The following is a 27514-nucleotide window of genomic DNA, read 5'->3' as shown; positions in this document are numbered from 1 at the left end:
CGTTCTCAGTTATGTTAAGTATTGCATTTAATACATATTTTTTTATATTTCTTTTATATATAAGGGTATAGGGCCTAGATCCTCTATGAGATTAGAATCAAAGTCATCAATGGATTCTAATCATTCTAAAATAGAGGTTTCCCAAAACAATTTTTAACTCTTAATTAGAATCTTTAATTTTTAGCGACTTAACTTCTTTAACCAAAAAACTAAAAATAGGAAAATTTAATAAACCATGGATTTCTCATAGGTTTAATGGGAAACCTCATCGACCTTAGGTCCAATAGTTACTTCTAAAATTAAACAATACCAAATAAAAATTGTAAATCCAAAAGGTTCTTAATAATTTATTTTATTTTCACATTAGTAATCGAAGTCATGATTCATCATTAACTTAGAGAAGAGCAAAACACAATATCTTACAACTCATCAAATCAATCACATTGATCAAGGGCTTAAAGGTTTCAGATTTATTTGAACACCATACTTGGGCTTGAGAGTGATGATGCTTATCGGAGCATGTCGATAGTTGTTTGAAATGGTGAAGCTAAACCTTGATATCAACATAGCCAATATAATCTTAGCTTCCATCATAGCAAATGCTTGGCCAATACAATTGCGAGGTCCCATTCCAAATGGCATGAATTGTCGTTCTGATGTGAATGAGTTCTTGGCAAATCTTTCTGGATTGAATTCGTTAACGTCTTTGCCCCATAATTCCTCACTATGGTTAATTCCTAGTTCTGGTACCCAAATTGCTAATCCCTTTGGGATGTGTAGATCACCCAATTTTATATCCTCAAACACCATTCGAGGGAAAAGGAAAACTGGTGGGTACAATCGGAGTGACTCATAGATAACCATGTTCAACTACATGAGCAAGACAAACAATTAAACTTTTTAAGCATTCGACAGTAGCAACTTCTAAAGCCAAATGTTTTTCATAAAAACCTTTAAAAAGGTGTCCTATTTTGAATTTCGGGAGGAAAAAAAACCAATGTCATTATTATCATTGGGCTGACTTAGAAATAATCCCCCCTTCGTTTTTTAGGTAAATATTTGAGATATCCCTATATTAACTAATAGAGAATTACCTAAATGATCTCATTTTCAACCTCCTGCAAACACCTTTAATTTTTCTTTTTCAATACCAGTCATCTTCAATCCTTGATTTTTCTTCTTAAAAAATATATATATTTTCAACTTTAAGATCCTATCTACTTTGACTTTCAACACTTAAGATAGGATTTTAATTAGGAGAAGCAGAAAATGATGGAATTTTGGATAGAAAAATCTAAGGTTTTCTACAAAGAGTTAATTCGTGGTTGAAAATGATGGATTGAAGATAAGGTTTAGTAGGCTAAAAGAAATTTACTATACGGATTAAATTTTTGTTAAAGATGGATCTTGGAAAAGAAAAATCATTGGATTTTAGTTTGAACCTTTTCTGATTTACATGTGCCATGAAGTTCCATCTGATCTTCATATCAAAATCACTTTCTCATACTATCAATGAAGAATGAAATAAGAAGTGCTAGATAAGAGTAGGCCTAGGATGATTAACTTAGTGAGGAAAAAAGGCCTTACTAAGACTTATCCACCATCAAAACAAAACATTGAGATTCATAACAAATCTCAAGTTTTTGTATGGATGAGCCTTAGTAGGGCATTTTTCCCTTACTAAGTTAGGAAAGTGTTTTTGATAAGATAATAACTCAATACGTTTAATTTGCTTCTACTTACCAAAGTGAACTTTGAGAGTTGATCAGCTGAGGGAGTTTCACCCTTGCAAACTTCAAACACCTCGGTGCGAACTTTATTTTGCCAAGATGGATTGGCAGCCAAGAGCATGACAGTCCATGTGAGGTGGAGAGCAGTGGTTTCATGTCCGGCAAAGAAGAAAGTCTTGCATTCATCCATAAGAAGCTGAAGGGTGAAGCTAGACCTCTCTCCTTTCTCCATCTCAACGAGTAACATACTTAGCAAGTCATTGCCGTAGGTTATGCTTTGATCGACTGTAATAGAGTCTTGTCGAGTTTTTATGATCTCTTTCAATATCTTTTCAACCTTCATCTTCAATGATTTGATTTCTCTTATATATTTACTAGGGAAAAATCTTAAACAAAATATGAAAATTAGACTAACATATAGGATCCATTATATAAAAACCTTTGCAAAATGAATAAGTTAGTTTGAACTATGAAGCTTAAGTTACTATGTCATAAAGAAAAAACTAATTATGATGGGCAGAAAAAGTAAACTAGAAATGAAACTAAAAGAAAATTAAATATGAATATTAAAAGATCTATCTCCAAAAATATACTCTAGTTTTGATGGATCTTGTGAATTTATCCCCTTCAAGTGGATTACTATAATGTTTTGAAAATAAAAAAGAAATTCAAAACTGGCATGGTGATGAACAAATAAATTCATGTGCGCTTAGAAATTGCACTAATTAGATTGATTTATGGTGTTTTAAGCTAATCAAATAGTGGTATAAACATCTGTTAGCCAGTGGGTCTGAAAAGTAGGGCTTAAAATGGGTTAATTTTATTTGAAATTTAAGTGATCCGAATCCAAATTTGGCAAGTTTGATTCTTTCAAGTATATTCGAATTAAAAAATGGGTCAGATATGGGTTGATGTACCTTGACCTGAGTCGGATCCGGGTTGGATATAGATTAATCCCTATATCCGCATAGGTCTGAATTATATATTACTATGTAAGTTATATTTTATAATTTTCAAGGTATTGTTAGTGTTTGCTATAGTTGTTAAGGCATCCGTCAATAAAAGAAGAGATCTTGAGTTCAAGTCACTCCTTCAGCTATTTTTATTGAAATAACCTTGAACAGTCTAAAATTATCAGGCACGACCGATTCGAATCAATTAATTCGATAGATTTGGATCCCAATGTGGTTTAGTAAAAATAAAATGGTTTGGATATTGATATGGATATACTCATATCCGGCCTAAACCCACCCCATTGAATATCCATCCAACTCCTATTTTTTGGTAACGTAAGAAATGAGAATGAATCACCAATTTTATGTGTGGAAAGTTACTGATCTAAATATAGAAAAAGACTAATGGTTTTGGTCCATACAAATGGTTTCATCTCTCTCTTTAATATTCGGGACCTAATTTGTAGTATATCCCTAGGTAAACCAGAAACCAAGGCAACGGAAAGTGATTTAGACAATACCACTTCATGTTTTATAATTTCAAAGATACTGTGTTTCCTACTTGATGATAAGTTTGTGCCATCTTTGAATTATGTTTGTTTGAGAGATGAACATGAAATGACCTAAATACCTATGTTTTCAAACTTGTGCCAAAATCATTTAGTTTCCTCTAAGAAATTTATCTACTTCCAGGTGTTAATTTCTAAATTTAAATAATTTTTTGACTTAATCAATCCTAGCTTCAATATTGTGGGGGAATAAATTCACTAGACACAGAAGTAACGATATGGGCCGGGAAAACCATTTGATACATTACCCGACCTATTCATTCTGACCAGTAGAGTGTATTGGTCATGTAATTTAGGTTCTCATCTTGGCCATCGTAGATCAGGAATAATCAAGAGGAGAAAGAAATCCCAAGAAAATGAGGCATGCAGATCCCTGAATTTTTGGGATTTCAATGTGATATGCTAGAAAAGGTCCTATTGTCAAATATTCTTATGCTTCTTATCCAAAAATAGAAGGAGATAAGATTAGAAACGTGGAAGATAGAAATTCCCTCTCTATAAATAGAAGAGAAAAACCATACCCAAAGGTAAGCAATTTCTTACTCACAAACACTCTGTTAAATCTTTAATGGGATCTAACTTAGGCATCAGAGGTTCTGTGTATTAGAGAACAAAGACAATCCAGAGAAGATCCTGCATATGAGTGAGCAAAGATTTCAAGGTAATCACAAAAATCGTCTCTACAATTGGCGTCGTCTGTGGGAAACATACATAAAAAAAACACGACATATACATGGCAAACACCATGAATATGGGTAGGAGACCACAACAAAGGTGGGAATGGAATGAGTAGCAGAGAGAGATGATTTGGCACCAACGGTAGGGGTAGCAGAGGAGGAGCGAACCCAAGGATTCTAAGGTAGGCAAGGGAACTAGCCTACTCTGGGCATCCCACACCTATTAGCACAAATTAAAACAGATCTGAAACAAAACATTGGGTGCCAATCAAAAGAAATCTGGGCCCTTAGGAACGAAAATGCGCATTTGAGGTAGTAGGAGGAGAAGAATAGAATAATCAATGAGGGGCTGATGGAGATAGAGGTTAGCATTCGAGAAATCAAGACCCCCAAGGAAGGAATAAAGGAAATCGAGCTAGCATTGAGTAGTACGTGCCGTTGAATCCCCTCACCATAGGGGATGTAGAAGATCTTATGAGGCGAAGGGAGGATGACACTACTAAAGGAAGTTAGGTCGGTCGACTTGTTCGATCGATCATCAAAGAGTTGAGGACCTTCCTGTTTACTACAACAGTTTAGAACTTAGAACAACCAAGGAAGTTCCACATGCCAAAGTTTGACTCCTTCGATGGAATTAAATATCCTATGGAACATGTTATACACTACAGGAACATGATGATCTTGCACTAAGGAGATGACGCACTGATTTGCAATCTATTTCCATCCACCCTTAGATCAGGAGCCCTTTCCTGGTTTCAAGATTTTCCATCAAGGTCGATCAGAAATTTCCAACAATTAGAAGAGCTCTTCATGGTCCAATACATCCACAACAGGTAGAGGAAAGTTAGAGTCAATATCCTATTTTATTTTCAACAAGAAGAAAAAAAAAGTGTTTGAGATTTTACAATTTAGTATCTGAACTATAGCATGGTGGTTTAGGCATATGTCAAAGGAGTTATACCAGGTACCAGATTACATAAAGAGATGATCATAAACTTTCCAAAAAGAATGGAGGATATTTACGTTGTAGTTGAGAAGTTTATTACTCTAGAAGAAACCCTAAAGAGTAGGTCCCAGGAAACAATGCCTAAGAAAGACACTATTGCCTGGACTAACATGAGTCAAGGGATCAAGAGAAAGGAAATGGGCAAGGGGTCAGATAAGTAGAAGGCAAAGGAGGTAGTGAGTCGAAATTCTTGGAATTCGAAGAGAATCCTCACACTGTTGACAGAGAGACCTTTCAAGATACTGAGGCATATCAAAGATGATCCAAGTTTCCAGCAAGCCCCATCGAACTATAAGGATCGACCAGGGATGCCTTACTATGAGTATCACAAGGCAGAAGATCATTTGATAAATAGTTGTTGGAGATTGAAGCACATTATTCAGGATATGATCAATCAAGGCAAGCTCAGAAGATACGTAGCATCATCATAAAAGAGCCAAGGAGATGGGATTTGCCACCCCCGTCTCTGCAAGACCTTCCAATTCATGAGGGTAGAGGTCAGAGGGTGGTAAACATGATCGTGGCTGAATTAGGATTTAACAGAGTGCCTTGGGTCTTACATTGTTCTAAGGTCAGCAAATTGCAGTATGAGCGAGAAGTCTATCAGGTCATAGAAGGAGTTGTAGTGGCTCGGGTCCTAGAATTAGTTTAGAGGAGCAAGGCGATAGTTTTCACCTTCGAGGACTTGAAAGGAGTGTCCAGCCCCCACAACGATGCTCTTGTTGTTACCTTGTAGGTAGGCTCGATAGATATGAGAAGGGTACTTATTGACACTGGAAGTGCAGTCAACGTTTTGTTCCTATCAACTACCGAGTGTATGGGTGTGCTTGGAGGGTTAGAACAATTATATATTAGTATCTACGGGTTTAATGGAAGCCTAGTAGCATCCGCGAGAGATATTCCATGGCGGTCAGTCTGGAGGTCATCATGACCAAGTTCGTTGTTGTCAACGCTAACTCGGCATACAATGCCATTATGAAAAGAAAGTAGATCCATTATATTCAAGTTGTGTCCTTCACATTCCACCAGATCATGTGCTTCCCCATCCGACAGGGTACCATGGAGATACAGGGGAACAGATAAGCAGAGACATCCAATAAAACAATACTTGAGAACTTGAAGAAGTAGTTGGATGAAAAAAAGGTCAGTAGGCGGATGACCTACATAGTATGCTATGGGCATACTAAACTATTGCATGTAAAGGCATAGGAATGTTTCATTTTGATCTTACTTATGGGATAGAAGCAGTGATCCCAACAGAAGTTCAGGTACCTAGAAGTTAAACTCAGGTAGCTGGAAACATAGTGAATAAGGAATTGTTGGCTCAGAATTTCGACTTGATGGACGAAACAAGGGAGAGAATACAATAAAGGCTCGGAAGGTATCACCAACCCCTAAAGAGGTCCTACGATTAGAAGATGCCCAGGAGAGTATTTAGATTAGGAGATCTTATGCTAAAGAAAGTCTTCCACAACATGCAGGTGCCGAACAGCGAAAAGCTCGGGGAGAATTGGGAATGACCGTACGTAATAGACAAACTTGGGCAAACGAGAGTATTACTTAAAAACAATGGTTGGGGACTCAATCGAATCACCATGGAATGAATTCAACCTTAAGAAGTATTTTCAATAGGGGCAAGCTTAGTTTGGTAATTAGGATTTATTTCAAAGTTTATTAACTGCTTCTCTAAATCGTGGTGTTAATTTCCTTGGCTTTTATTTTATTGACTTGATAGCTGATTCCACGTTCAAGTGATGGTAAATCACTTCTTGGCTAATCCCCGGCATCTCTTCTATGGACCAAGCAAAAACAACCCGGTTCCTTCTTAAGCATTCTGTTAGCTCTTTCAGCTCTTCTGATGCCAGTTCTGTTCCTACTCTAATCTGCCTACCTTCCCCTACATCCACCATTTGGATGTTTTTTAGGCATAAGGGTTCTCTAGACTCGTTTTCCCCCATTGTAACTACTATTGCTAAATTTTTTCTCTAGAGAGCTCCTCCTTACTCAGCGTACATACCTGGGCCGCCACCTGATCCCCTTGTATACCCCACATCCCTTGAGATGTTAAGAACCTCAGGACCTGGTGAAAGCATCCTCGATCCACGGGGTATACGGATCTGTTTTTGATTTTTGAGGTTTGGGAGTCGCCACCTAGTTATTACGGTCTAGAAATCAAACATTGTCTCTAAAAGGTAAATACCATTAATCTACGAAAGAAAATACGAGTCCGAGGATCACGTTACGGGGTTGGAAGGTGCTAGGCACCAACCCCGCCCAACAAACGTCGGTCTCTACTATTCCCCAAAGAAGATTACATTGCTAAATGACCTAAAACAAATAAATAAATAAATAAATAAATTTACCTTGATGATCGCAACAATGGTTCCCTCAGAACTGGCGGAGAGATTCCTTGCTTCGTTTTCGTCACTAGATCTGCTTCTGATCCTCTAAAATGAAGTATCGTCTTTCTAGATCTGAGTGTTTTTCATTTTTTTATGAATTTTTGGATATTTTTAGAAAGGTTTTTAAGTGTTTTTTTAGCTAAAATTAGGGTATGGATGTTAGGTAAGGAGTTAGGACTTCAAAATTAGGGTTTATGGGAGGTTGGGGAGGCTCCTTGACCTACTTTTTCTAGGGTTTACTTTCCATACGAAAATAGGGTGTAGAGGCTCCTATTTATAAACTTTTTTAAGTGCCTTTTAGATAGAATTAAGGTTTAATTATAATTATTTTAGAGAGAGTTATTGTTTAATTAGAATTCTATTAAATAGAGTTATTATTAAGTTATAATTCTATTAAATAGAGTTATTATTTAATTAGGATTATTTTAAGTAGAATTATTATTTAATTGGAACTCTATTAAATAGAGTTATTATTTAATTAGAACTCTATTAGGGTTTTGACTTTTAGTTTCACCTGATTGACTTTACGATTTTGACTTAATTGACTTTAAGATTTTGACTTTAGTCTTACTTGATTGACTTTAATTTTGACTTTAGTCTTACTTGATTAACTTTAATATCTTGAATTTAGTCTTACTTGATTGACTTTAATTTTTTAGAGAACCTTCTTTATTATATCTTTAATTCATTGGGCCCTTAGATGGAGGGGTCCTTGAATAAATATCTTGGCAACCATCAACAATTTTGCCTGAGAACCTAATTGATCAATTTTTTTAGTTCAAATTTTTAAATTAATTTTATTAATGTTTTGCTCTACATTATTTAATATTTTATTTATTAATTTTTAAATTTTTAATTATTAAAATTGTAAAATTATTGTTTTACCCTCGGAGAGGACTTTTTGCGTTTCAAGTCAATTTTTGATGTTCTAGGATGTTTTAGAATGATTTCTCGTAAGGAATTCAATGGAAATATTGGTTTGTGTTATTTATAAAAAAATTTGTACGGAATGGTCGTGAACTTTATGAGGGGCATTTTCGTAATTTTATCGAATTTTGTGAAAATTAGCGAAATGATTTATTTGATTTTGATTTATTGTTTTATGTATTTGAATGAGTTTTCCTAAGCGTAATGTAGGCTCTAGGGATGTTTTGATATTAGGGGTATTTTGATAATTTGATCATTTTTTAGTGATTTTTATCGTGAAGCTTCTTTTTGTCTGAAAAATGATGATTTTTAAACTTTTGGGGTTATATTTTCCTAGTGTAGCGTGGTTTCTATAGTTTTGTCAGTCCGAGATACTTCATCCGAATTTTTGAAACATATCTAGTAATAAATAAAGAATTGGAATAAACATTCATCATTGGGAATCATTGCAATCTGGTTGACGAGTTGGTTAATCAGGCGAATGCAAAAATGGGGTGTCAACAAATGCCCATCTTTGGTAGAGGGTTGAAGCAAACTAGATAGCAAATCTATTTTGGTAGATAGTGTGATATCCGAATGCCAAAGCTAGTGACAGTTCATTTTGCAGTCTGATTTAGCAATTCGTAGGGAAGTTCAGATCCTTGAGCGTAAAACTCTCCTCGAACTAAAAGATTGTCAGATCATCGAGCGAGAACTCTCACTGACAGTGTCAGATCCTTGAATTTTAGAAAATTCTCCTTGACTAATGTAACAACTGTGCAAGTGTGTGCACTTAAAATCTGAGATAAATTTCAAAGAGTTTAAGTTGGAACCGAGTAAAATCTGAGCACAAAATGAATATAAATTGAGCATAAACTGAGCATAATTCTGAGAAAACCCTCGACGGTAACTGAGCATAATTTCGAGAAAACCCTCGATGGTAACTGAGCATAATTCCGAGAAACCCTCGGCGGTAACTGAGTATAATTCCAAGAAAACCCTCGGTGGCAATTGAGCATAATTCTGAAAAAGCCCTCGGCGGTATTTGAGCATAGTTCCGAGAAAATCCTCGGCGGCATCTGAACATAGTTCGGAGAAAACCCTCGGTGGTATCTGAGTATAATTCTGAGAAAACCCTCGACGGCATCTGAGCATAGTTCCAAGAAAGCCCTCGACGCCATCTGAGCATAGTTCTGAGAAAACCCTCGGCGGCATCTGAGCATAATTCTGAGAAAACCCTCGGCGGTATCTAAGCATAATTCCGAGAAAACCCTTGGCAGTTACTAAGCATAGTTCTGAAAAAGCCCTCGACGGCATTTGAGCATACTTCCGAGAAAACCCTCAACGGTATCTGAGCATAATTCTGAGAAAATCCTCGGCGGTTACTGAGCATAATTCCAAGAAAACCTTCGGCGAGAACTGAGCATAGTTCTGAGAAAAAACCTTCAGCGGTAACTAAGCATAATTCCGTGAAAGCCCTCGGCAGCATCTAAGGAAAATCCAAGATAACCCTTGGTAGAAACTAAGGAAAATCCAAGTTAACCCTTGGCGACAACTGATCAAAATCCAAGTGAACCCATGGCAGAAACTGAGCAAAATCCAAGATAACCCTTGATGGTAATTGAGCAAAATCCAAGTTAACCCTTGGCGGCAACTGAGCAAAATCCAAGATAACCCTTGACCGAAACTGAGCAAAATCCAAGATAACCCTTGATCGAAACTGAGCAAAATCCAAGATAACCCTTGACCGAAACTGAGCAAAATCCAAGATAACCCTTGATCGAAACTGAGCAAAATCCAAGATAAGCCCTAGTGGCAATTGAGCATAGCTGGCTGAATGAATTTTGGAAAGAAAGAATGAATCTGGAGTAGAATGATTAAAATGAATATGGAGAATAACGATTGAATCGGGGAACGAATGAATAAATCTAGAAGATAATTAATCTGGAAGAGAATGATCTAATCTAGGAATGAATAGATCTGGAAAATGATTAATGACTCTAGGAACGAAAAAATGACCTATCTCCTACTCTAGGTAAGTGAGTTATTCTCTAGGCAAAAACCAAAATATGAGATCAAGAACACTTTTGTTTGACACTTAAGGGTATTTTTTTTTTAAGTTTTATGAATTTAAAACCTGAGTTTTTATTTTTTGAACCATAAGAATTTTCGAAAATTTTTTATCAAGAGGGTAACCTTAAGTTTGGGGTTCCCATTATCTTTTAGGATTAACATTGCTCTACCTTAAAAATAAAATGCCCCTAGTTTGACAGAAAATAAGCATTAGAGATAATTGACACATCATTAAAAAAAATGCCCCTAGTATAAGGGGGAAACTACATATTTATAAGAAAAAGAAAATACCCCTTATATGAAGGTTTGAAATATTTGATCAGTACAAGCGCAATAAAGATCTAACTTTTAATTTTGATTAATTTTATAGAAGATTTTGAGTCAGGTTCAAGAAAATAAAATATCTCCTTTTGAGACTCATCATAGAATTCACCCTTCTCTCCCTTGGTTCACTTGGGGAAGTAAAAATTTTCAGATCGATCGTAGACAAGATACTTGTAGCTTCTGAGTCTGTGCCTAGTTTAAACTAAGTATTAAACTTGATTATTCGGACTTCTGATGTTTCAGCTCGGACCGCTCTTAGCTATTTTTCTGTTTTGCTTTGTTGCTCTAACTTTTACATAGATCATCTTTTCAAGTTTTCAATCTAGCGAGCTTTATTTTTTCTTTGCTCTGATTGTTGCCAAAGTTGTCCTTTCAGATTTTCAAATTTGCGAGCTTGCCCTAATTTTTGCCTAAGTCGCCCTTTTCAGGTTTTCAACTTAGCAGGCTTCGTTTTTGTTTTTATTTCTTCCCTTCTGAACTTCTGGAGTTACTGTCTGATCATGTTTTCCCACCTTCCTTAATTTTTTCGCACGGTACTTAGAAGGAGTTTTATAGGTAGGCTTAGGACTGGACATAAAAAGAAAGGAATTTTGAGGCTCAAAAACCCAAATGCCCCTTGTGTGGCATTTCTTTTTAAATTGTTTTATTTTTCCTTGAATTTTCTTACCTATTTTGAATGATATTTTTTCCTTTCTTTTTTTTCTTTTTTTCTTTTTAGATTTTTTCTTTGTTAGGGAATCTATTTTTTATTTTGATGTGGTCAGACCTGAAGTAACTTCTCAGGTTGCCTACGTACCCCAGAATTTTGGGATCAGACCAACACGTAGTTCCAATTTTTCCCTCCCCTAAGTTAGGTAATCGGGCTGAGAAATAAAAAAGGCATAATTTTGTTTTTGAAAAGGCTGCAAAGGAGTTGAGAAAGGATATATTGAACTGGATTATATGATAATTGATTCTGTCAAAGATGGCGTCCTTAGATGTAGTATCGTTTGATTTGGTCAAGGTTGGTTGGTTCTGGTAATTCAATTCCATTATGGTCTTCAAGTCTGACAGTTTTTTCAGGTAATATTTCTTTGATGATGAATGAACCTCCCCAATTAGGTTTGAACTTCCCTCTGAGGTCAAAAATAAGTACTTGATTCTCTTTAAAATTTGATGATTTTCCAAAGTAGTGTTTTCTTGCTGATAGATGAATTTCTCCAATTAAGTTCAGACTTCTTCCTATGGTCGAGGAGAAATACTTAGTTTTCTTTGAAGTCTAATGGTTAAATCCTTGACTTGTAAGTAGTGAACTTTAACCTTCTTGTCAAACGTGCGAGCGATTCTTCTTTGATAAGTTTGCACCCTAAATTATTTTTCTTCAATCAAGTTTAGCTCTTCGTACCCAATGACGAGTCTAGTCTATTTCTAGCAATTGACTTTCCATCAAGACCTTAAGATACAGGATTTTCATTTTAACTAGTAAGACTGCTTCCATATCATATACTAGAGAGTTGGGAATAGTTCCAAAGGAGGACTGCATTGAAGTATGATGGGCGCCTAGTGTGAATGGTAACTTCTCTAACTAATCCCGGTGTGATTAACACATTTTCTTGATGATTGTTTTGAGACTCTTACTAACTGCTTCAACCGTTCCATTAATCTGAGGATGGTAGGAGGATGATTTGTGATGTCGGATCTTCAACTTTGAGCACAGAGTAATGACTTAAACTTTGAAGTATGACCAATTATCAAAGATCAGTTCAAAAGGTACCCTGTATTGACTTATGATATATGTAGTGAGGACAACACTGAAATGTTTTGTAACATCTTCTTTGATCTCGTTGGTGTTTTCATTTCATCAAGCGAATATCTATTCTATGTCGGACAACACTCAAGCTTGCATCTAACATATCCTCATCAGACCACGCGAACAAGTCTTTTGAAATTTCTAAGTAAATTCATTGTCCCTTCATGTTCCTCAAGGGATAAGATGGTTTCTTTTTTAATCTCTTTAGGAATTATTTTCTGTTCCAAGGTTAATAACCTTGGCTTTCTGATTGAAAGTTGTTGAACTCGACCCTTATCTTCTTATTCAGGAGAAAAATATATCCTTAAAGCCAGATTATTAGTTAGTTCATTAATGCGCTCGAGGTATTCAAAAATTTTCTTTATTCAAATGGGACGATAGACACCTCTATAAACTTGACAAATTAACCTGACTCAACAGAAAAGAGTTGACTCGATCTAAAGAAAACATGACCTTACTGGATTGATAAAAAAATGGACTCGAGCTAACCCAAATGACTCATGAAAAGTCAAGACAAGTAACCACAACGGGCTTGATTATGGACTGAGGACTCGAGACATTGCTTATAGCTGGCAAGATTGAAACATTATGACCTTCAAGGAACAACTGGGAAATGCTGAGATATTCTAAAGGATTGATTTAGCGTTGACATTCGTTCCAACTGACCTAACTAGTAACCCTAACAAAACGGTGAACGATTGATCTTAGGTGCAATGATAACCTTGAGACCCCATCAAGTGTGAATTTGATTAATTCCAGTGTTACCCCCTTGAAAATATTTTAAATGAACCTTGAGATTTTATTGAATTTTGTGCACCAATCCATTAAACAAGTCATTAATGTAATGATTATTCAGAAGAAAAATAATTTTATTGCACTCTTGAAAAATATTGACAAATAATGTTTTCATTGAATAACAACAAACATATTTCAATAATTTTTCTTTTGTAAATCATTTTTTTGAAAAATATTTTTCTTCCTTTTTTTTTTTTGAAAAATATTTTCTTTTAGAAAACTTTTTTGGGAAAGCATTTCCTTTTGGAAAATCTTATTCTTTTGGAAAACCTTTTACTTTTAGAAAGTATTTCTTTTCTGGAAAACATTTCACTTCTAGAAAACATTTTTCCTAGAAAATACTTTCCTTTTGTAAACCATTTTTCTTCTTTGAAGATGGGTTGAAATCCGAATTTAGAATAGAATTTGATTTCCATTTGGATTTAAATGGCCTGGCCTATCATGATTGTTGGATCGAGATGGACTGGGTCATTATTGTAAAAGAATAGATTCTTTATTGGGTCCGTGCACCCATTTTAATCAGGTAAAAGAAAAACTTTAATCCTTGAGGATAACCATACATTTTGATCTCATCATCCACATCATTCACATACATTCATCAATCACAAGGTCCAATAAATAACCCGAGAACACCCGATAAGTTTGAGTTGTGACCTATAAGGGAGGTTTCTAGACTTTAAGCTTACTACGTGCAATGCATTTTTATCTGGCCACCCTTGCCCAAGTACACCTATATACCTTTCAAGCGTACTCAATCAGACGGTACATGGTGACTTGGTTTGATATACCGTATAAGTGATAATATAAAACTTCAACTTACTTCTATGAAGTCAAAAACAGCCAATTTGATCCCCAATTGAGAGGTAGCGTACGATTTTGAGCAAGGGCCCACTTAAATACCTCTCGTTTAGAATAGACGTAATCTATCCCCCTCGTACAGTAGGGTACAACGGGGCAAGATCTCGCTTAGGCACTGGTTTTGATCAAGAAGTGCAATTGATGTACTTGGATTATCTTCGATATACTTATGGGTACGAGTCAAGAGTTGTAGCTTTCATAAATGGTTTGGCATCCCACGAGGGGATCGACCACGTACTAGTATTACGTTGGCAAAGGGACATGTGACTGTGTGGCTTACAATAGGTCAAAGGCTCAGGTCGCTCCAGCCTGGGTGCATCGATATACCTTTTAGAGTCACCTAATCAGACGGTACTGATGCCCCAATTTTATATACCTTAAGGTACGTGACTGGAGTTGTGATTTTCATGAATGACGTCGCATCTCCGAAGAGACTGGGCCACGCACTAGTGCCACGTTGGCTATATGGGACATGCAAGCGTGCAAAACGATAAATATGCTAGTGGTGTGTACAAAACAAGGTGGGATGTGCTGGGGCCTTTTCCAAAGACATGGGTCCATGGGTCCAATCAAACCATCATAACATTAATACCAATTGAATATTAATCAAGGAATACAAAACACATTATATCGCAATTAAGATTAAAATAGTCACATTCATCTATCAATCAATATTATGGCACGTTAGATAAGCAATCAACACAAGGACTAATAATTGGATCCAATCATTGGAACAAACACATAATTTTTAGTCCAAACCAAAAATATACCTTTTTTATATGGTCCAATCAAGGTCATTTTGGGGTGACCCAAAAACGAATCAAAATCTCTATGAATGTTGAATTAATGACAGTATGGTAGTTATGAACATATGGGTATCTTTTCATATTGATTTATTTTTTTCCTTTTAGAAAAGAATTTTTATTAAAAAAAACTGTTACTATTAATTAAAAAAAACTGAAACATTGTTCAATAAAAGAGAAATTCTATTGTCATGTCAATTTACACATTGGCGATTGAAAGTAGCATTAGCGGATACCTTTAAAGTGATATGCGATGGGTAAAAATTGGTGTGACAATAGAAATTAAAAAAGAAATCAATCAAACAAAGATGTTTATCGGTTAGAAAATACCACATTAAAACCCACTCCACTATCATTCCTCGTCCAATTCACTGGTTTTTATCCCAAAAATTCTAATAACTCAACCAATGATTTCTAATTCCATACTCTCTTAATTCAAGTAATACCCCCAAATCGGGTTAACACCTACTATGTTACGGTTCAGAACCATGACAATTCTTTTGAGGGTTCAATCAATGGAAAGAAAAAAACAAAAATGACAATTAGAATTTTTACAACAAAACATCATCGCCATCTCTATTTCAAACCAAACCTCATATATCAGAATGACCAGATTGAGGTTCACCTAATGGGTTTTTGCGGAATGAATTAAAATTTTAAAGGTTTCTTCCTAAAAAAACATTTTTTTTAAAAATCCAATAATTGAAACAGCCTTCGATCTTAATTTTTGCTTTGAATTGGAAAAAAAATCTGTATTAAGTTGATGACTTGGAAAATTCTGATCAAACAAATCTCGGATTGATATCTCCATTTGATCTTTCCCAATCGGCCTTTAAGCCTTGTAAGTTGAGATCTTAATTTTTTCCATATATATATATATTATATATATATATATTATATATATATATATATATATATATATATATATATATATATATATTTAAAAAATAAATTAAATAAATATTAGGAAATGTTATCCAACCGTGTGATCTGCCATGAGATCGAAGAGAGCTCAATCTTATGGACGAGTAAGTTGGGTTGGAAAAAAAGATAATTTTTCTTTCGCAAATGAAGAAATTGCCTCAAAACATTCAAAATAGTTTTATATTTCGGTTATGGGACAGAGTGCGTTTGCTTAATTAGTATGCTAATATGCATTACGATGCACACAGAGCCATAAAAAAATTACTTGAGAGATCTAACATATCGATTTGCAGAGAAGTAGATCTTCTAAATTAATAATATTTATAAATAATAATAAATAAATAAATAAAGGAAAAATCGATGGAGAACATCTGATAATTTTATTGGAAAATTTGAAGAAATGTACCAGTATTAGAAGGGCCTGAAAAATCAGTAAATCAGATTCAGGCGAGTGATGCTGGAGTCTCGATCTTGCAAGTTTTTATGAGATTTTGATGTCTGAATCGTTTAAGATCGATCAAGATTCAGACAAGAAGCTAACTTGCTGCTTTGTGTGTATAACAGAGAGATGAATAATCTAGGGTTAGGGTTTGGGGGAGAGAAAGAAAGTAAGAGAGAGAGGGAGGAAGAGAGCGAGAGAGATGAGGGAGAGAGAGACGCCTCTCTCTCTGAGTTTCTTTGTTGTTTTCCATTTTTAAACACATGGAGAAGGAGAAAAAGAACAACAAAAGCTGTTTTCTGCTAATGGCACAACACGTGTAAAAAAAAATTTTGATTTTTTTTTTTGGAGTTCTCTCCTCATCACAAACAACATTAAAAAAGCCAATTTTTTTTATTTCCTACCACATCATTCACAAATAATTTATTTTCACAACTCGTCGCATATGCCTAGTAATACACCAAAAAAATTCATCCAAATTTAAATAAAAAAAAAATAAATAAATAAAATAATCATAACTCTCATCCCAACCACCATCATTCCCTCCTCAATTTATGTCAATTTGAATCTTTCATTATTTAGGGTCATCCCAAAATGACCCTCGATTGAACCAAAAAGAAAAAATTGTATGTAAAATCCAAAATATCAAAAATTGAACCAAAGGGTACCAATAAAGGATAATACAAACCTGAAAATAATCCAAATAATAAAAATGGGTCATTCCCCATGCCATTAACCTTTGATATCCTTTATTATTTAGGGTCATTATGAATGACCTAAATTGAACCATAACAAAGATGTGCCAAATAAAAATATTCAACATCCCAATCAATGATCAACAATAGAGCCAAAAGAATGACAAAAATCCAAATAAAAAAAATAAATAACTAAAAATAAAATAAAATAAAAAAACTAGGTCATACTGGCAATACTTCTCATACTTGGGGTTTTTCAAGTCTGATCCTCAATAGTCCCTAGTAAAGTCGCCACTGAAAGCGTCCTCGATCCGCGGGGTGCTCGGATCTGCTTTTGATTTTTGAGGTTTGGGAGTCGCCACCTAATTATTACGGTGTAGGAACCGAACATTGACTCTAAAAGGTAAAGAACACTAATCTACGAAAGAAAATTCAGGTCCGGGGATCACGTTACGGGGTTGAAAGGTGTTAGGCACCAACCCCGCCCAGCAAACGCTGGTCTTTACTATTCCCCAAAGAAGATTACATTACTAAAAGACCTAAAATAAATAAATAAAATAAAAATAAAAAAATTTACCTTAATGATCGAAACAATGGTTCCCTCAGAACTGACGGAGAGATTCCTTGCTTGTGATTCCTTGCTTCGTTTCCGTTATTGGATTTGCTTCTAATCCTCTAAAATGAAGTATCTTCTTCCTAGATCTAAGAATTTTTTATTTTTTTGATGGATTTTTAGGTATTTTTAGAATGATTTTTTAGTATTTTTTGAGCTAAAATTGGGGTATGAATGTTAGGTAAGGAGTTAAGGCTTCAAAATTAGGGTTTATAGGAGGTTGGGGAAGCTCATTGACCTACTTTTTCTAGGATTTATTTTTTCATACGAAAATAGGGTGTCGAGGCTCCTATTTATAAACTTTTTTAAATGCCTTTTAGATAGAATTAAGGTTTATTTATAATTCTTTTAGAGAGACTTATTGTTTAGTTAGAATTCTATTAAATAGAGTTATTATTTAGTTAGAATTTTATTAAATAGAGTTATTATTTAATTAGGATTTTTTTAAATAGAATTATCATTTAATTAGAACTCTATTAAATAGAATTATTATTTAATTAGAACTCTATTAGGATTTTGATTTTTAGTCTCACTTGATTGACTTTACGATTTTGACTTGATTGACTTTAAGATTTTGACTTTAGTCTTACTTGATTGAATTTAATATCTTGACTTTAGTCTTACTTGATTGATTTTAATTTTTTGGAGAACGCCCTTTATTATATCTTTAATTCTTTGGGCCCTTAGATGGAGGGGTCCTTGAATAAATATCTTGGCAACCATCAACAATTTTGCCTGAGAGCCTGATTGATCAATTTTTTTAGTTCAAAATTTTAAATTAATTTTATTAATATTTTACTTTACATTATTTAATATTTTATTTATTAATTTCAAAATTTTTAATTATTAAAATTGTAAAATTACCGTTTTACCCTCGGAGAAGACTTTTTGCATTTCAAGTCGATTTTTAATGTTCTAGGATGTTTTAGAATCGATTTTTCGTAAGAAATTCAATGGAAATATTGGTTTGTTTCATTTATCAAAAATTTTGTACTGAATGGTCGTGAACTTTATGAGGGGCATTTTCGTAATTCTGTCGAATTTTGTGAAAATTGGTGAAATGATTTATTTGGTTTTGATTTGTTATTTTATGTGTTTGAGTTAATTTTTCTAAGCGTAATGTAGGCTCTAGGGATATTTTGATAATTTGATCATTTTTTAGTGATTTTTATCGTGAAGCTTCTTTTTGTTTGAAAAATGATGATTTGTAAGCTTTTGGGGTTATATTTTCCTAGCGTAGCGTGGTTTCTATAATTTTGTCAGTTCGAGATACCTCATCCAGATTTCTGATACATATCTAATAACAAATAAAGCATTGGAATAAACATCCGTCATTGGGAACCGTTGTAATTGGGTTGACGAGTTAGTTAATCAGGCGAATGCAAAAATGGGGTGTCTACACCTGGTAGTATGTAAAGAGAACAACCCTCATCTCATGCATCCGCCACCTACCCAGGATGGCATTATATGGTGAGCTTGCCTCGATGACCATGAACCTGGTCATCAATGTCCTGCCTACACGGGCAAGAAGATTTCTCCTCAGGGTTGGTTTATTTCATGTTAAAACCAGTCAGAGGTGTTCCTGTTGGGATGAGCACATTTCTACTAAGACCCATCTTTAGAAAGGCCGAAGCATATAGAATATCGACAAAGCTGCCGTTGTTGATTAGGACCCTCTTGAGAGTGAAGGTGCCTACTTGGAAGGTTACTACTAGTACATCGTAATGGAGCCTTACTACCCCTTCTAGGTCTTTATCCGTGAAAGCCATGGTCTACTCTCCGTAGGGATCTATCTACTATGTAGGCCTACCTCTTACTGTGTAAAAGCAAGCAAGGTGCTTCGCTCACCGTCTCTTGATTCTTTCGTCAAACCTGCTCAAGCCTGATATTTTACTTTCCTACCTAAAGAGAACATGTATCACTACTGCCCTTCCGTCCTGTCTTTCAAGAGGTGGCTAATCAGGCCTCTAGTTCCTGTTTCGGGGTGGGTTTTTTCTCTATCATCTAAGTAGGTCTCTCAGTTTGCCCTACTCTACTAACCTCTGTAGAAACCTTCTCAAGGCCTAGCATCTGTTGGTGGTGCGCGCCCGCACCTTGTGATACTTGCAGTATCGCTCATCTCAATTTATTTGATCGCGAGGAAGTTGTGCTAGCCATTCAAAAGAAGGCTCATTCGCGATAAACGACAAAATCTCACTAGAGGGCATAGAAAAATATGTCCCTTCTCTCATCCGTTCTTTGTCTTACTCGAGCAGTCTTTTTCTACTTTGTTGTTATGGCTGATGCTACTTGTTGGGCTTCACCACAGTGTGTATTACCTTGTTTTTCCTGGCTGAATTTTGGGGATCATCTTCTAAAAGAATATACTTTCTGCTATTTCAAACAATGCTCTTAATGCTTCTGGTCTCTTCTTCACAAGAGGCTTATATAACCTTGAGCTAGATAGCAAAGAGTTCTTGAATACTACAATAGTCATTCTCTCATCATAGCTTTCTAGGGACATTGTTTCTTCCCTGAATCTCATTGTAAACTCTCTGAGTTCCCCAAACTACATTCTTATGCTGAGTAGAGCATCTACATCTCCGCTACTCTTTCTATTACCAGTGTAACATGTTATAAAGACAATACAAAGCTCCTCGAAAGAAGTTATAGATCCACATGGTAACTTGTGGAACCATGTTAACGCGTTCTCCTGCAAACTTGAAGGAAACAATTTGCACATCAGTCATTCGTTTCCTTCCCACAAGGCAAACATCTACCAGAAGTAGAAAAGATGTTACATCAGGTCTTTCGTCCTTGAGTAAGGGGTAAAGTGTGGCGGCAAGAACTTCTTCAGAATTTCTTCCACCAAGTTCTCCATTGTAAAGGGAGACTTTTGAATCCCCCCTGACAGCTTGCGTTACCGCTGTGCCTATATATGTACTCTTCATCGCCTCATTCTCTTTCCTGGTCATTTCTCTAATCTCCTCTCGAGTTAGACCCATTACGAGTTTTGTTCAAGTAGTTGCAATAGCAACTTTTGTCTTTCCTTCTCTCGTTGGGATCAACGGTAGAATACTTCATTATGTATTTGAAGCGTAATCATCTTTAGTAGAAGGCTGATGATCTCTCGATGGGAGATCTTGTCTCACTGACTACTGGTTATCCAGACGTTGACTCAAATTTCAATTCTATTTAGCTAAATCGTCAATTTTTTTTTGCATATCTTATTGCTGCTTACTCATGGTCTCTAATATTGTCAAAAGTTGAGCATTTGTGGCTGGTGCCACGGATGGGGGTGCATTGATTTCGACGGTTATTGTGGATCTCACCATTGTTTTGACTAAAATCAATATGTTATTGGTGTTCCTACAGACAACGCCAATTATGTGTGGTCAGAATCTAGTGGATGGTGCTGATAGATTTTGCCTTATTGATTTGAAGTTGCTCATGTCACGTTCCTTCTCGTGCTGACGTGGTACCTACCAAAATCACTCTAACGCTCAAGTTAGAGAAGTAGATGAATAATCTAAAGAATTGGTTAGACCTCCAATCTGCCAAAAGATCCTTTCTTTTGTGGTCACTATGTTATTTATAGATCCTTGCTGCGAATCAAGATTTCCCCCTCTCAGGGGCGGTGATCTTAGGGAATCTCCTGATTCTGTGAATCCACAAATGAAAAAAAGATCTTCTGGATTGGTCGTACTATACTGCAGAGATCTCTTTTGAGGTCTCTGGGATTGATGTGCGCATATTAGGATTCGGTTATTCTATGACTAGGTCTGCCCTACTTGGCAAACCAGGTCTCATTCAGTGTTGTGTTACCCTTCTAGCCAGATTAAGGAGATTTTTGCTTTGACCTGCCCTACTGAAGAGTAGCGCTCGTATGCTGATTTACGCATGGTATCACTTAACCAGCTTAAACACGTATATGGCTCAGATAATTGCACAGTTATTTCCCTCTACATATATTATATAATTATTTTTAATTTTTTATGCAATTTTAACAACAAAAATAATTTTCCACAAAAAATTTTATGTTGTGCCAAAATAGTAAAAAATGATTTGTCAATTAATATTTTATCTGCAATCAAACACACCCTAAAAAATTAAAGATTACTAGTTTTAGAGAGAAAATTTGGGATAGAGGTCGAATATTATGACATTTAGGTTATGTTTGATTGTATAGAAAGTGACTTTCCATGGAATTTGAAATCCAAGGAAAAATAGTGGTGGAAAATAGGTAGGGTTGGAAAATCAAATTTCATTGTTTGATTTTACTTGGATAAAATCATAGAAAAAATATGAGAAAAACGAAGAAGAAGAAGGAGGGGAAGAGAAGGAGGAAGAAGATGAGAGGAAGGAGAGAGGAAGAAGAATATGAAGAGGAAGAGGGAGAGGGGAGGATGTGGCGGCAACGACGACAGCGACGGTGGTAAGTGAGGAAGAAAAAGAGAGAACGTGGTGGTGATGGTGGCGGTGGTAGTGACGGTGGAGGTAAGTGAAGAAGAAGATTGTGAGGAAGGTGAGGGGAGAACGTGGTGGTGGTGACGACGGAAGTGAGAGAGAGAGAAGGTGACCGGAGATGGTGGTGATGGTGATGGTGATGGCGACAACGACGAGGAGGTTAATGTGATGGTGGTGGTGGTAAGGAAGAAGAAGATATGAGTGAGGAAGAATTGGAGATGAAAAATATGGGTGGATTACACATTTCCACCTATATAAGTAGGAAAGTGAAATCTATATTTTGGTGGACTTTTTGATTAGGGTGGAAAATGAATTTATATTTTCATGTGCAATCAAATACTTGAAAAATGTTATTTTCCATGTAAATTGATTTTCCACTCTATTTTTCATGTGCAATCAAACATACTTTTAGGTCATTTACATTAGTCAAGAGAAAATTTATGTCAAGGTGACATGTCATCAGTTTGAAAACACAAGCAAGAATCTCTGACTAAAATGATGATGCCCTTTTATTTTCTTTAAATTAAAATTTCAAGATGTCTTGGCTAAAAACATTCCAAAAATATAAAACAAAAAAATAAATTCATAAAATGTGAAGTAGAGGACTTACCGACTGCCCGGAAGGAATAGATGTTGGTTTGACTTTGATGAAAGATGTTGCAACTTTGTGAGGAGATGGAACATCTGCTGTCCCTTCGCGTAACTACTATCAAACTCAGTACGAGAAATGATGTCGGCTGTAACACGTGCCATGTATTCGCTGATCTCAACCTCGCTTTTACCCGATTCCACCGAAGCATATAGAGATTGGAGCATTTCTTCAGTGCATTCCACCATGTACCTAACATGAGTCTGCAAACATATCCATATGATAAAATTAAGGAGAAAAAAATGTTACTAAAGTAAAAGAAAATGAGCAAAAGATGGTAAAAAAAACATGGGAAAAATGACTGAAGTGACTTGTTTGTTTGAAAATATGTACAAAAAGTCCTCTTTCAAATATTATGGACTCTTAAAGACACATTAGAGTATTGCACTTGACCCTGGTCTTATGTTAAAGATTAATGAAAAATGAGCTAAAAAATTCTTTATTTTTTCTTTTAAAAACCATTCATCTTACCATCTTATGCTCCAATGATCATGATGATGATGGGATCATGAAACATCATCCAACTGATTTTGAGTGTGTAGGTAGACCAATGCAAGGTCTAAAATAAAACTATATTAGTTTTATGAAAATTTTAAAATAATTTTTAATATTTAAAATAAATAAAAATATATTGCATGTTCTCTACAAAAAAATATTATATATAACCAAATAACTAGATCAAGTTTTTCACCTTACCAATTGCATTTTTGAGTTGACTCGACGAGTTGATTCATCGAGTTTTGACTTTAGTCAATACAAAATCCAATCAAGTTCTATACGTCAATATCAACTCGATTGCATTTTAAACAACATGAACCCAAGCTTAGTGGAACCAATGTTCCAAGTCAACTTGGCTCAAAAATGCATTGAGTTTTTTCAAAAACTTGATCGAGTTTTTATTAATTTTAAATATTTATAAAAGTAATATAATTTTATTTGAGACGGCACACAAGTTTTCAAGTTGATTCGATTCAATGGAAATTTTAGTCAAGTTTTAAAACTATATTTAAATATTTTAATGTATTTAATATATATTTGAAGGGTCAAAATATTTTTCACCTTACATCAATCTATTTACACACCAAGAATTAGTCCGACCATCATCATCATTGTGAGACTAAGATGAATTGTTTTGGGAAAAAAAAACAAATGTCTTTTTGGTTGCTTAAATCCTTTTTCTTTAGCTTATAAAGACAAGACAATGGTCAAAGGGACTACTATCAATTTTATGACATAGGGATATCTCAAATATTCATCAAAACATGGAGGGACCACCTCTCATACAAACACGATGCTTAAATTGTTGTTGTAAGTGTAGTTTAGGTATTTTAATATAAAAAAATACTTCAAGAAACCAATTTTACACTAATATGTTATAAAGTGTGTCCTTAAGAGTCCATACTCTTTACTAGGAGACTTTTTGGTACATGTTTTCAGAAACACTATTGATTTTCTGACTCAAAAATTTTCACTCGGTCTGTGTTTGGTTGACATGGTAAGTGCACAAAATTGTTGATCTTTTTCCTTATGTATCTTGAAGAAAAATATCTACGATTATATGCCCTTGCACGTCAGTCAAGTACAAACCGAGTGAAAATTTTCAAGTCAGAAAATCACTCCATCAGAAAACAATCCTTTAGTGTCATTGTCCTAAAACTCATTGCAAGTAATCGGTTTTGGACTTTGAATGTCCCAAGTAATTAGCTCACAAGCCTCTTAAGAGTGATAAGATGGGTATCCCTATGGAGAGAATTTTGTAATCTGGTGGATTCTCTCCCTTTTTAAATATTATTGGGGTGATTTATCATAACATACTTTGAAAATTGAAAAATTATTAAAATGGTACGTTGTTCATTTTAATTTCAAAATCAATAATTTACCTTTTGCAGATTTACAATATTTTTGTTAAAGTGGGAAAAAAGTTCACTGTTTTATAAATATTTAAAAAAAATTATTTTACTGAATTTAAAAAGTTCACTTTCCTCCTTTCTGGTAAATTATTTTAATTTTGAAAATGGTAATTTATCATTTTAAGAATTAAATTGAAAAGTGTGCTATTTTGATAAATTTTTAATTTTACTTTACAGTTTTGGTAATTTGCTCTTTTTATTGCGCATCAACCCATTTTGCTTGTTTTAGATTTATTAAAAAGGTTGTTTTAGAAATAGCCCACTTAAAAATTGGTGATATTAGGTTTGCCCCCTTGCAAAATGGGAAGATTAAGTTTAGAATTTGGAAGTTTCAAAAGTTCAAGAAAAAGGAACATTGACTTATGGATAAATAACGGGTAGACTTAATCTTGCATTTGGCAGGGAGTAAATTTAATATCACTAATTTTATAGGGGGTATTTCTAAATACTCTAAGAAAAGCTTACGATGATGTGTAAATAAAAGCAAAAACAAAAACACTATATACACACCTTGAGCTTGTCCGTCATGAATGCTCGACTAACAATACGACGCTGGTGATGCCAATCATCACCATTAGCCATCAACAAGCCTCCACCTATGAAATGTTTGCTTCCTTCTCGTTGCAGCCATGATTTTCCAGAGATATTATTACATTTAGCTGAGTAGAACTCTTTGATCATCTCCCTATCTGTCAAGCACATCCTCGGCTCGATTCCTACCCAATATATAAATCTTTTACCTGTAAACCACCAAAAACATATGCTTTTGTTTTTAAATACCAGCCCACTAATTTAAAGAGATTCTATTGGTACAACAACTTTTACTTATAACACACCAATCTTTCAATAGATTGATATTGTAAAAAATAAAAAATCATGCTGGGGTGACACAAGATTTATTGTGATTCTCACAATTCTGACGTGGACATGCATACATAATCGTAGATGATTTTTACTCATATCACGAGGAAACACATCTATGATTATGTGCACATCCCATGCCAGACTTGTGAGAATCACAGCAAATTCTTTTTGTCATTTTAGCATTTTTCGAAAAATAAAAGTTGGTGTGTCAATTTAGTAATAATGATTTTTTTGTCTCCTCCCTCTAACATACTCCCTCATTTTTTCTTGGCGTGGCATTTATAAAACCATAGATTTTTTCTTTGGGATACACAATTGCACATATTTATGAAGATATACAATTGTGTATCCCAAGAAAAAATCTATGATTCTAGCACATGCAATGTGAGAAGAGTACGATGGAGTATGTCAGAGGGGGAGTCAGAAAATCTGACTCTTCATTTAGAAGTGCTCCTTTAGGCTTTGGTATTACGTGAGATACCCTTACATTTTCAAATTGATGGTAGACCCCTAGTTGCAATCTTCCAGGCAAGATTAACCTAATAGAAAATGATTGAAATACCTTTATTGTAAAAAAAATTTACTTAAAAAACTTCATCTTTCTTCAACCATATTTTTAGCGATAAGCTCATCACTTTTTAATATCAAGAAAATAAACAAAGTTCTTAATTTAGATAAGGGTCGGGATCCCCCACATGACAAGTGAACGCATATGATCACAGACAATCTCAACTGTGTACGTGCAATATCCAGCGGTTCATATAAAAGAAATATTCCGAGAATATTTTATGGATCTCTAAGATAAATCTTAATCGTTGGATGTCACATATCCACGGTAGAGATTAGTCTACGTATTCCAACCATTTAGATAAAAAATAATGCTAAATAAATGAAGGAATAAAGATTATGAATTTTTGAATACTAAAATCAAGAGTTTGGGTGAAAAAAACAAAACAAAACAAAAAAGAAAAAAAAGAAGGGTTATCACATAAATAAAGGATTTTAACCTTTGTGTGACAAGAATTTGCAGATGAGATCATTTCGGTGATTTCACTTTTAAAATACAGGGATCTCTCAGATATTCAGGAAACTCTGGAGGGGTATTTCTAAATTACCCAAAAAACACAAGAGTAAGTTAGAAATGAGAATGAGGATCCTGAACGGTGTCCCGTTTCTATAGAATAGGAGCGGTGTTTATCGACTCTAGAAATAAACTTTTGGGCTTTGAAGAGAATATTCGAGATGTCCTGCCTGTTGAAGTTGATGACCGAGGTCTACTATGAGAGACTAAAGAACTGACAGAAATGCCATCATCTTGGAACCTTCTTTAACAATTAACATTGGGTTTGGTTAAAAGATCATCAAATTTTCTCAGCATGATTTGATTGATTACTCCATTTTCTATACTTATTTTATTCTTTCAAATGATTCTTGGAAAAAAAAAATGTTCTGCTTGATGACTATTTCCAAATAAATTAAGAATAAATTTACAAAAATAAAATAAAAAACTCATCAGTTGATAGTGGAGAAAATATCAATGATTTCCTTACAGATTAAAACTTTGATATTCTAAGAGGATGGATTTCTGGCAGAAGATCCAAGACAAAAACTGTTCCATCATTTTCTGTCGGTCTCTCATAGAAGACCAGAATCAGAAGGGATATCTCATTATTTTGAAAAATCCAGGGGGCATCTCAATTAATATTCATCAAAACCCAAAGTGGATTATTTTACCGAAAAACAAAAGAAACCATAAACGAATTAATTAAACAATAAAATAAAATACCATATTGTTTAGACCAGAAGAGATAATGAGGCAAAATGCGACCAACAATGTCATGGTTGATGGAACCCATATCATTTGAAGTTGCAGAAGAAACATAAGAAGAAATATCTCTAGAGTTTCCTCTTAGAAAGTGAGGTTTGGGTCCACGCACTCCTTGCTTCTCCATGAACCTCTTGATACGTCTGGGGTTTAACCAGTAATATGAAATGGTGATGAAGGAAACCCTAATAAACAAACAGAAGCTGATGAAGCCCAACAAACCTAACAACAACGCCATTGAGACGATGTAGAGAGATATATGCA

The 27514-nt window shown here is 34.8% G+C and overlaps 1 protein-coding gene across 1 annotated transcript; it reads right to left on the bottom strand.

Moving 5' to 3' along the window:
• Window positions 1–259: 259 nt before the first annotated feature.
• On the bottom strand, window positions 260–27514 carry LOC147398174 (cytokinin hydroxylase-like). The gene is made up of 5 exons (XM_086447325.1): window positions 27212–27514; window positions 25072–25301; window positions 22613–22854; window positions 1744–2116; window positions 260–870 (listed from the first exon to the last, which is right to left on the bottom strand). The coding sequence occupies exons 1-5, from the start codon at window positions 27486–27488 to the stop codon at window positions 448–450; spliced, it is 1545 nt and encodes a 514-aa protein (XP_086303451.1). The 5' UTR covers window positions 27489–27514; the 3' UTR covers window positions 260–447.

The sequence above is a fragment of the Akebia trifoliata genome, chromosome 7, assembly GCF_017979445.1.
Source record: "Akebia trifoliata isolate Shusen 1 chromosome 7, ASM1797944v1, whole genome shotgun sequence".
Classification (NCBI taxonomy): domain Eukaryota; kingdom Viridiplantae; phylum Streptophyta; class Magnoliopsida; order Ranunculales; family Lardizabalaceae; genus Akebia; species Akebia trifoliata.
The sequence above is the reverse complement of the archived record's forward strand: the minus strand, read 5'-3'. Positions and strand labels throughout refer to the sequence as shown.

What these genes read in the sequence shown, in the direction of transcription:
- LOC147398174 (XM_086447325.1), bottom strand. Translation starts at nt 27,488, where the DNA reads ATGGCGTTGTTGTTAGGTTTGTTGGGCTTCATCAGCTTCTGTTTGTTT. An exon ending in CTTCTGGTCTAAACAATATG is followed by an intron (nt 25,302 to 27,211) that starts GTATTTTATTTT and finishes GGTGGTTTACAG; the next exon opens with GTAAAAGATTTATATATTGG. An exon ending in TCATGACGGACAAGCTCAAG is followed by an intron (nt 22,855 to 25,071) that starts GTGTGTATATAG and finishes ATATGTTTGCAG; the next exon opens with ACTCATGTTAGGTACATGGT.